At 33.5% G+C, this 12,118-nt stretch overlaps 1 protein-coding gene across 1 annotated transcript in view; it reads left to right on the forward strand.

The window, feature by feature from the left end:
• Positions 1-12,118, forward strand: part of PKD1L1 (polycystin 1 like 1, transient receptor potential channel interacting) — a 146,639-nt gene that overhangs the window by 128,177 nt on the left and 6,344 nt on the right. Inside the window, exons 40-43 of the mRNA XM_051970617.1 lie at positions 1,510-1,744; positions 4,883-4,987; positions 5,444-5,584; positions 8,517-8,651. Of these exons, the coding sequence (XP_051826577.1) occupies positions 1,510-1,744; positions 4,883-4,987; positions 5,444-5,584; positions 8,517-8,651 (616 nt within the window). The remainder of the gene's footprint in view (positions 1-1,509; positions 1,745-4,882; positions 4,988-5,443; positions 5,585-8,516; positions 8,652-12,118) is intronic.

Genomic DNA, 12,118 nt, shown 5'->3' on the forward strand with positions numbered 1-12,118 from the left:
CTTTTCTCTCTCACAGAATTATACCTTATAGCCAAAATTTTTTTTAAAAGACTGGGGAAGCACTTTAGCAAAAACTAAACATATTGACAGTCTGATATTATATGCAATGATGTATGCTTATACTCCTTTTCAAATATGATGAGATCTTTTGCCTTCTGATATTTCATTTTTGTCTCCAAGCTTAATGCATTATTTTGTAGCATTAGGTTTTAATTATTTTATTGTTTTTCTTTCCTTTGCATTGCTGTAGTAATTGCTCTGCTTATTCCATTTTTGTATTGGGCCATATAAATCTTCCCATACTTTTCTGTTTATATTATATTCCTTAAAGGACATGATATTCCATTGCATTAATTTGTTTTAACTTGTTTAGCAATTTTCCAACTGATGATCATCTACTTAGTTTCCATTTCTTTGCTACTTAAAAAAAAAAAAAACCCTACTCCTTTCAATATTTTATTGTATTCGGAGCCTTTGTTCTAATTATTAATCCCCTAAGGATTTATGTTAAACAGTGGGAACTCTGGGTCAAAAAGCATAGAGAGTTTACTTTCTTAGCACATTTTCAAATTGCTTTCCAGAATGCTAATTCATAAATCAATCAGCAGTCTATTTGTGTGACTATCTTTTTATAACTCTTCCAGCACTGACTAATCCTATCTTTTGTCCTCTTTATCACTTTGTGGATTGCAGAATTATTTTGATTTGCATTTTTCTTATTATTAGTGATTTGGAGAAATGGTTCAAATAGTTGTTGATAATTTGCTATTCTTTTGAAAATCTTTGTTAATATCATTGGGTCAATTGTCAACTGGAGAATGATTTTTGATCTTAAATATTTCTATTACCTATCTAAAAATCTTAAATACAAGATCCTCATCGAAGGTATTTGATACAATCTAAACCTGTCCTATTTTGATGACTTTATTAATACAAATATGATTGACTTAATAAGATTAACTTCATAGAGACCCAGCTTCAAACGAGATAACATATGTAATCTACTTTGAGAACCTTGATATATGATAAACATGTACATATACATAGATATGCTATTCTTGTTAACAATAATAGTATTCTCAGGCTGTCATATTTGGGAAAAAGGAAAGGAACTTTTATTTAACTCTTGCAGAATAGCAGGCAAGCATTGCAGGGGGCATTATTAATGACCAATTACTTGGGAGTTTGCCTTCATCTTATACCTCATACCATCCAGCCTCAGATACTTAAAAGAAGGAGACCAGGAAACAGAACAAACAATAGATCCTTTAGTAGAGTCCCAGTAATTAGTGGCTACAGGAGGCATTGGAAAGAAGAGAATTTCATCTATTTAGTTTTGTGGCCAAGGCTTTTCCCGGCTTTAAGAAAACCTGATTTAGTCCTTTTCAGTATTATATCTATTTATTTCATGTTATTATGAGATTCAAAAAATTGGTAGGGATCAAAAAAAACTTAAGTGTTTCATTTTTCATTTAATATATTTTTCTTTTAATTTCTTTTACTTTATAGGGACAGGGCTTACTCAGTTCTGATCAACCTAAGGAATAGTGGGTGGATAGATAAAAGAACCAGGGAGATCTCTATACATTTTGCCCTCTACAACCCTCCTACCAATCTTTTCACCAGTGTGTCCTTGTTGGCAGAAGTATCATCCATGGGTGACTTCATTACATCATCCGTTGTGGAGTCATTTAGCATCTATCATACCCAGTCTGCTATGAGTTACTGCATCATGTTTTCTGAGGTGAGTTGAATGTCACCTGTTTCTTTGTTTCACCTCCAGGATATTTCTCTAATTCTCAGATACCTCAGTAAGATCCTCAATTCATTACAAAGATGTGTGCTCTCAGTCTTTTGATTCGGTTCTGGCCACCAATCTTTGATTGCTTTCCTAACCCCAAATCATTAGAAAATATAATAAAGTAAATATGTTATCATCAGAATTATCACTAGCAAGGAATATCATAACTCCTCCCCGGATCATGTTCTCCCTTGTTAAATACTATGTAATTGATGGCTTCACTGAAATAATGAAAATATTTGTGTGGAGTGTTCTGTGTTTCTGTTCTTTAGCACTTTTTCCTGGTTTTCAGGTGTGCTTGCTCTGTAATTAGACTTTCAGCAGTTTTAAACCTTCCCTGTTCTTCTTTTGAGAAAAAAAATGCATTGTAAAGTTTGAACACAAATACAAAAAGAAAAGTACATCAATATATCAATGGTTAAAAAAACATTTCTCTTAGGCAGAGCTCAAAGAGAGTGGTAGTTCATGAGATTTCAGATCCTATAATTTTTTTCAAGGGTGTGGAGAGATGAGACTATGAAATATAGCCTCAGCTGGCTTGGATATAGCTGTATTTTTCAACACTTCTTTATTAAAACAGTACAAATGAAGTATCATCTGTTAGTATGCATATGTGTTCATATCATCATATTGCAGACTCATAGTACAATAGTACATTTGACACTAAATGACAGCAAGGGATAGTACATATATACTTGGGTAACTGCTTCCACAACATCCATGATTGAACAGTTACTTTGAGTTAATTACTTACAGAAATCTAAGAGATGCCGAGTGGTTTTTAGTTTTTAGGTTTTTTTTTTTTCATATAAATGTAGAAGAGAAATAGCAAAATCCATAAGTGCAAAGACTATACTCCAAACCAGTGGTTGTCAAATTGTGGTTTGGGAGTTCCCAGAGATCCTTTCATGGGATCCATGACATCAAAATAATTTTCATAATAATACTAAGACTTTTAAATTTCTAATATGGTAAATGTTGATAGAAATAACTCATATAAACTAAAGCTTTTATGGAATGCTCCAATTATTTTTAAGTAGCATATGGTTCTAAGACCAAAAAGTTTGAGAATTACTGTTATAAATGTATACTTCTCACAGTATCTGGCATAGTGTTCTCTGCATAAGTAGGAGCTTAATAAAAATCTTTTTTTAAAAAAACTAAATTGGCATAAATAACTCTATAAATATATATTTGCCAGTAGCGACCACCTCAATAACATAAAGAAAAGAATGTCTTCTTTGAATAGATATCCAACAATAGATCTATTCATATAATAAACATTTACTGCAAGCCTATCATTGCAAGACACTGTTTCAGCTGCTGACAAAGGTGCAAATTCTAGATAAATACACATTTATGAAGTGTCTACTATGTGCTCTTGGGTGCTGGAGAAACCACAAAAATGAAACAATCCCTGCTCTCAAGGAGCTTGCCTTTTACAAAGGGGATCCAACATGTTCACAATTAAGTAAGTACCGGATATCCCAAAATAAATACACTCATACTCACACACATACAAATACACTCTCTGGAAGTCATTTACATTTAGATGATAATTTAACCCATAAGAGTTTATAAGATGACTGAGACATAGGACATATAGAGAAAAAGAAACCTTCTGCCTTTATGGAGCTTAAAGTCTAATCTTGGGATGAAATAATACAAATAATTCTAGCACACAATATTAAATAAGTGCATTAGGAAGTTACCAAATGAAATGTTCTATGAGTTCTGAAGGTGACTAGGTAGGAAGAACATTAGTATTTCATGGAGAAGATAGCAATTGAGTTCCACATTATAGAATAGATAAGATTTAAGTAAGATAAGTGGCAAAAAAGAAGTCATTCCTGGTGCAGAAAAGTGTGGATCAAATGTCAAAAGTTGAACAAGTACTCTGTGCATTTACAGGGCAACAGTTATTCCCAGAGGTGTGTTAGTAAATGTTTAACAACCACTTCTCAAAAATAATAACCAAAAAAAAAAAAAAAACTCTATATATGATATACTTTAAAGTTTAATCTGTATTTAACATTTTTCTATCTTTCTTAATCTAGATAATCAAAAATTAAATAAATAAATAAATAAACAAAGCCCTGAGTTGAGTTTGCAGATTTCTGAAAATTTAATAATCAGATCTCAAAAGCCCATTCCAGCTGGCTCCAGAAAATCCCTGGTTTTATGATTTTTTTTTAATGGTAACATAGATTAAATGGAATGGAGTAATAGAGAATAAAGAGGGAATAAGTAAGCAGTTGCCATATTTTGGAAGGTTTAGAATATAAAACAGAGGTATTTGAATTTTATGTCACAGAATTCCAGAATTTCAGATTTGTTCCCTATTCTAGTTAAGGATTGGTTAGAATGCCCACCTCAAGACAAGCGAGCAACTAGTTTTTGTTTGAAGGATTCAAATGAGAGAGAAGTAGCTATGTACTGATCTCACCCATTCTCTTCTGGTTAGTTTTCATTATAAGGAAGTGGGCCTTGTATTAAAGCTTAAATTCCTTCTTTACCACTTCTACCACTTTTCTCCTTAGTACTCTCTCAGTTTGAACAGAACAATCCAATTCCTCTTACCCATGACAGCCTTTCAAGGACTAGAAGATGGTTGTCATGTTCCTCCTAAGTCTTTTCCTTTCTAAGCCAAACAAACCCAGTTTTTTCAATTTATTCTAATATACCATGTTCAGGAGGCTCCTCTCCATTTTAATGGATATTTCTCCTCTACACATTCTCCATTTTATCAAAGTTCTACCTAAAACTGTTGCCCAGAACACAATAACTTAGATGCAAAGATCAGCTGGGCTATTTATTTATTACCTAATGATTCCTGGAAGCCATGTTTCACTTCATATGGTCAAAGCTTACATGAGCTTACATTTTGGCCTGCTCTCTATTCCCTGCACCATGTTGTTCCTTATTAGTAGCTAAGAAGTATAAATGCAGAACTCTCAAATGAACAAGGAATTGCATTGTGCCATAGTCAAAATATAGGTAGTGGAGGAATGAGCCAAAAAAAAAAAAATTCAATCAGCTTATAATTCTTAAAAATATTCTTTTTTAATTTTTTTTAAATAGTTGGTTTTCCTGTTATTTAGTCTCATTCACCTCTGCTTTCAAATGTTCACTATGATTCGGAAAGGGATCCTCAGCTACTGGCAAGACTCATGGAATTGGCTAGAGGTAACAACAATAACAACTGGCTTCCATATAGTCAAGGTTTACAAAGTGCTTTATAAATAGTATCTCATTTTATCCTTCCAAAACCCTGGGAGAGATAGGTATTATGATCCTTATTTTACAGATGACAAAACAGGGGCATTAAGAAATGAATGACTTGCTCAGGATCACACACCTAGCAAGTATAGTTTCTTTTCTGCTATTTTCTGTAATATGTAAAAGTTCTTTGTCACTATAGTACAATTTTAATATATAATAATAGATTTAATGAAAAGTATATTTTGTAGTAACTTCTACCATCTTTTGTGATTGCTGGATATATTTTCTCTCTCCCATTATAATATTGTAATGCTAAAATATAATAAATTATATGGACAGAGAGCTATATAAGCTGGTGGGTAGAAATGAATTTATTCAAATGGAAAACTGTAGCATATTTTTTTCTGTTTAATTTTTTAGATGTGCCTAATTGGGACGAGTCTTTCTTACTTTGCACACTCCATTTTTCATTTTATCCTTGTGGTGGATGTGATTGATCAATTTCATAAGGGATTTTTCCAAGAATTTGTGGACTTCAATCTTCTTTTATCCTGGCATCAGGTATAATATACATTATATATTATATGCATTTATACAATTATATATATGTATACAATATACAATTATATACATATAAAATAATATGTAACTAAAATATAAGTTATTGCTTTAAGACACTGAAAAAACAAACAAACATGTATTATAAGACATATTACCAAAAAAGGATTGAACCTATGGGAAATTTTTAACACATCAGAGTTATTTACCAGTGTCAGACATAAAATTTACTTGCCATTATAAAATGTTATTTCCAAAATTTTCTTTACATTGTTGCAAATACTATATGCCTAGTAAACCTGACCTAAAGAGTACTTTTGACTTCTCCTTCTTTTTCTAAGATTTTCCCTGACTTTCCCAACTTTATTATCTTTTAATACATAAGATAGATCTGAACACTAATATGTTCAGAAATGCAGGTAAATCATCCTGAAAAGGACCCAAAAGTCTCTAAAATTCCCAAACTACTTCAAATCCCCAGTTCTACTGGAGTTAATATGCCGCCCAAATCCTTATATCTAGGAATTTTCCCTACTTTTTTTTTTTCTAATTGTTTTCTTAATTGACTGCCAAGAGATCTATTGCAAGCCTTCTTAAACTTTTCCCATTTATAGCCCCTTTTAACCCAAGAAATTTTTATGTGACCCTGGGCATACAGATATAGAGTTTGAACATTTACTAATAATACATCATAACTTCATAACCCCCATATTCAGTTGTAAGACCTACATATGAGGCTAGGATCTATAAGGATTTTCCCAGCACTTTAGGCTCTATGGAAGAATTTATGCAAAGATTATGAACTAAGGTCTTAACAGATGAAAAGACATGGATGATTACATCAGTTCAATAATGTCATAAAATATTTAAGGATAAAATAGAAAATTATAGGTGCATAAGAGAAACATGGACTTATGTTCTACTTCATACTTAGATGAAATTCTATTCTATGTACAGTTGAGGAAAGGAAAGCTCTTTTACTACCAGAGAAGACTTCATAGAAATGACATTTTAGTTGGATCCTGAAAGACAGAATTTCCTTGGATTAATATTAGTGAGGATGGAGTAGCTCAGAGGGATAGAGAGGAAAAAGCCCGAGCAAAATCACAGAGGTGGGAAAGTGTAAAATTTGTATAATTATACTGTAGGTAATTGAGTTTGGCAAGAAGCTAGAGTACATTAATGAGAGAAATATTTTTTAAAAATATGGAAGAGTAGCTTTCTATATAGAGATGTTACATTGGAAATATTGGATAATGGAGGGCTTTGAATAACAGACTAAGAAATTTGGACTTGATTAGATAATAGGAACCCATTAAAAGGTTTCACGAAAAAGGACTTAGGAAGATTTATGTGTGATGATTCATGAGGTAGCAGTTTGAAGACTGTATTAAAAGGTATTGTCAAACATTTGAAAGAATGAAACTCTTTATTAGAATATGGAAATGAAGGATATATATTTTGTGTATGGTAATATGTTATATAGAAACAATTCCAAATATGTATTTATGTGCATATAATGAAAGGGATTGAAAAGACATAGAAAAAAGATATACACTTGGGATGTCCAGTCAAGATAGTGAATAAGAGGGTTAAAAGGTATAAAGCTCTTATCTTCTACCAATATGATAGTACCTCAAGGACCTATTTTATTAGTAGTAGCATGGTTTTCATTCTGTGAACTTTTTCTCCTAATGAAATTACAAGTCATCTAAAAAACAATAATCCTGAATTGCTGCTTGATACAGAAAAATTAAGTTGCTTGTTTTTGTTCACACAGTTAGTGTTAGAGATGTGATTTGAATCCAGGTCTTTTTGATTCAGAAAACAAAAATACTTTTCTGATCATTGAAACAACCCTACAATGAGATCATCTGCTTTCTGATATAGGGAATTCCCTGTAACTGGAAATGCCAGATTTCCTTTTAGAAATACAGTTGAAGGAATTCTGGCATTGTATGGAAGATTAAACTAAATGATCCCTAAAAGAAACTTCCCATTTTGAAATTGAATAATTCTATTCTTTCAGGCCACTCCGACCTTTTATATTTTTACTGACTATTCTGACTCTAGATAAAATTTTGCAGTATACAGTATTTTCTCAGCTCTTCTCTGTTTTTGGTCTGTTAACCCATAGCACTTCAGATACCTGTATTGTGTTTATTAACAAGAACTTCCATCTCAGCTAATCCAATAGTTGATAACCTTAGTGTCACCCTTTCCAGGTATCTATGCATCTCTTTTAATATTAAGAATTCTAGAAAACTAAGAAGCTCTAAATTCACAAGGATGATTTCTAGTAATGGAACTTGATATATGATGGGGGAAGGTTGGGGATAGAATTGGTAGTGGTAAATCAAGTTTAAGGCAATGTTCCTTATAGTTATATGACTCAGTAAGCTATAATTGGCAATTAACCAAAAGAGTTATATGGTTGCTGTATACCCTATAAAGTGATGGATGAGGTAACATACTAATATCACATTGAAAAATCTTAAAGAGACACAGATTACATATGGCAGTCATATGTAGGGATCCTATGGATATAACTGATTAAGAAATTGTTCACATACATATATACATATGTAATATAATGCACATACTTACACTAATATAATACAATGTATACACACACATACATATGTATACACATACACATACACGATACATTTTATCATGTAGAGTTTAAAAGGACCAATTATAGGTATGGGAAACGCTTTTGTTTCTAACTGATTCTTTTCTGTCAATGTCTAAACGTCATTTTACCTGTGGGTATTTAAAGGATGCATTAGTCAAATTCAATTAAAACTGGTTCCATGTTGCACACAGCCTCTAGCTGCTCTTTAAAAAAAAGCAGTACAATGCAAATATATTTATCTGCGCACTAGCATTACATTGACAAACTACCATAAGATGCTGTACTCTTTTCTTTCAGAGGAACCGATGTCTTCAAGGAATCCTTTTATTCCTCTTGTTAATAAAATGTCTTCGTCTTCTTGGCATTTACAAAGCAATTGTTCCAAGTTTGACCATGATGCGACTGTCCTTCTCCAACATTATTTGGCCAATGGTAAAAAATATTTCTCTTGAGCAAGTTTCCTTCTTAGTAAGCTTGATACCATTAGCATGCCTATAGTTTAAAGTGCTTTTTTTTTTTTTTTAATAACTTTTTATTGATAGAACGCATGCTAGGGTAATTTTTTACAGCATTATCCCTTGCATTCACTTCTGTTCCGATTTTTCCCCTCTCTCCCTCCACCCCCTCCCCCAGATGGCAAACAGTCCTTTATATGTTGAATAGGTTATAGTATATCCTAGACAGATATATGTGTGCAGAACCGAACAGTTTTCTTGTTGTGCAGGGAGAATTGGATTCAGAAGGTATAAATAACCCGGGAAGAAAAACAGAAATGCAAGCAGTTTATATTCATTTCCCAGTATTCTTTCTTTGGGTGTAGCTGCTTCTGTCCATCTTTGATCAATTGAAACTGAATTAGCTCTCTTTATCGAAGAGAACCACTTCCATCAGAATACATCCTCAAGCAGTATCATTGTTGAGGTATATTAAAGTGCTTTTTAAGAAATATTTGTAGCAAATGAAAATAAGCTCATAGTCTCCTGGAATAGTCATTCACAACTCTGGCCTGTCATTCTGCAAAGTTCAGTTTTAGGTCAACCCTTTGAGCATCTAGACCTTATGATTTCACAGCTGTCAGTGAAAAGTTAAAAAGATTCCACTCCCCTAGTGTTGTGAGAACAGCTAAGTGGATGAAGTGCTGGAGGTATCATTGAATGAAAGGTACCTTTAAGTTTAGAATACTGTAAAAGAGATCCTTGGGAATCTCTATGAAATCAGCTAGTCCCATAGTAAGAAAGAGAAATAACATATGGAAAGTATTAATGCTGTATGATATTAAGAGAAGGTCTGAATTCAACATAATGGATCATATCCTCTCTTGAAAGTTTGTGGGGAACAAAAGAAATAAGAATCACATAAAATGAGAAGTCATAAAGGAGCTGTGATCTAAATCAATAATACCACTGAAATCTCATATTCATCCAATTACTATTGCAATAACAAAATACAAATATTTTAGCCTGCAGCGATATGATGTAAAATACCATCATTTTATTTATAGTGTTTGAGAGACTTAAAGTTCTATCTAGTTAGATTATGCAAAGCCCAATGATGAGCTTTGCCTCAAGCCTCAGCTCGTTGTTACCATATACAAGATGGTGCTGGTTATTTTGTGATAAAGGCCTTATGATCTGGCAACCTGAAGTACAAAGAAACTGAACCCAAGATGATACAAATCAGGGCTCAAGTTCCTCATAGTCTATAAACAAAAAACAAGTTATCACACAGAAGTAATTAATTATAGTATTGCAATAATAACAATAACCAATTATAGAGCAAAAATATGGCTAATAAGAAGCATAATTATAACATGATATATTTATTTATTTAATCTAAACATTTGGGCTGAATTTCTGATATAATACAATGGATTTCTTATTCTATCAGAATTATTACACATCTATCCAGTATTGATTTCACTGTTAACACTAGTGCAATTGTTTACATTAATTAAAAATCCTTTTCCTATTAATTGACTTTATGTCCTTTCAACTAAACTGACCTAGAGAACATAGTCATATTGTCTCTCCTTCTCTGACTTTTAACTCCTATTATCTTTCCTTAAAGAAAACTGGTTAGAATATCTCTGATCTCTACCCAAATATAGTTTTATAATAACAATAGCTAATATTTATATAGAACATACTATGGGCCAGGCACTGTGCTAAGCCCTTTACAATTATTATCTCATTTGAGCCTTACAACAACCCTAGAAAGAAGGCATTATTTTATCCCCATATTAGAGACAGAGAAAATATAGAGGGGAAAAACTCTAGAATGACAGAATCCATTGGTGCGAATTTCTTTCTCATCTTATATGATTCTTGTGCTAGTTCTTCTACAGAATCTCCATAGATCACCTACTCAATGCACTAGAGGCTTTCATCTAACTCTTTTGATATCTTAGGAATGCTAGTACAAAACCTGGGCTGTGCAAAAATCATCTCTTATTCTTTCTCCATGATTCCCCACTTCCTTTTTATTTCACACCCATTTGGGGTATTGTCTTTAATAGTGTTTCTTGTACACAAGTCACTGTGGATAATGTGCAAGCACATTTTACTGCTGTGTGTCATTTCATACATACAATGAGAGGATCTCTACTTAATACTCCTTAGATTCTATCACTCTATTTGCAGTCAATTGCATTAACATGACTGCCTGGGTAAACATTTCTCTGCCACCATCAACAGACCACCAGTTTGTACTTTCGTGTTCTGTCATAAGGATATCTATAGATAGATAAATACATATACTTCAAGAATTTGTAATTTCATCACTGCGTTTTCTTCCTCCACTGATACAGGACATATAACCCTTCTCTGACTTTGGAGATGATCTTTCAGAGTTGTAAACAAAATAAAAGTTGTAAACAAAATTACTTTGCAACCAACCAGTCAGCATTTATTAAGTACCTACTATATACCAGACGTGGTACTAATTGGTGGGGATACAAAAGTCAGAAAATTAAATAGCCCCTGATCTCATGGAATGTGCATGCTATCAACTTGGTGACCTCTCACCAGGACTATAATCAAAACCCCTCCAGCTTAGTAGGACCCATTAGAATTTGGTACCATAGACTAAGGTTATCACCAAACTGTGATGACATATTGGGCAAGGACTTAGTAAAATGAGAGAAGGGAGGAAGGAGGAAAGGACAGGGAAGAAGGAAGAGGGAGAGAGGGAAAGGGAAAGAGGGAGAGAGAGACAGAGACAGACAGAAAGAGAGAAAGGAGAGGGAGGGAGAGAAATGGGGGAGACAGAGGCAGAGAGAGAGAGAGGGAGGGAGAAAAAGGGAGATGAGGAGAGAGTAAGAGAGACAGACAGACAGACACAGAGACAGAGAGAGACAAAGACAGACACAGAGATAGAAGGAGAGGGAGGGAAAGAAAGAGAGGGAGATAGAGATAGAGAAGGAGATGCAGAGAAAGAAAGAGAGACAGAAAAGAAGAGAAACAGAGAGAGAGACAGAGAAAGAGAAGAGAGAAAAAGAGAGAGAGACAGAGACAGAGAAAGGAGAGAGGAAAGAGAGAGAAATAGAAAAAGACACAGACATAGAGAAAGAGACAGAGAGGGAGAGAGTAAGAGACAGAGAGACAGTGACAGAGACAGACAGAAACAGAGTGACAGAGAGACAGAAAAAGTGATAGAGATAGAGGCAGAAACAAAGAGAGACAGAGGGACACAAAGACAGAGTGACGGAGGCAGAAACAGAAAGAGACAGAGAAACAGAGAGAGACAGAGACAAACAGAGACAGAAACAGAGAAATAGAGAGAGGGGGCAGGAGGGAGAGAGAGAAAGAGAGAGATATGATAGATAGATGACACATTGGATAAAGTGCTAGATCTGAAATCAGGAAGACCTAAATTCAAATATGACTTGAGATATTTCCTAG

Source organism: Antechinus flavipes, chromosome 1 (assembly GCF_016432865.1).
Source record: "Antechinus flavipes isolate AdamAnt ecotype Samford, QLD, Australia chromosome 1, AdamAnt_v2, whole genome shotgun sequence".
In the NCBI taxonomy this organism is placed as follows: domain Eukaryota; kingdom Metazoa; phylum Chordata; class Mammalia; order Dasyuromorphia; family Dasyuridae; genus Antechinus; species Antechinus flavipes.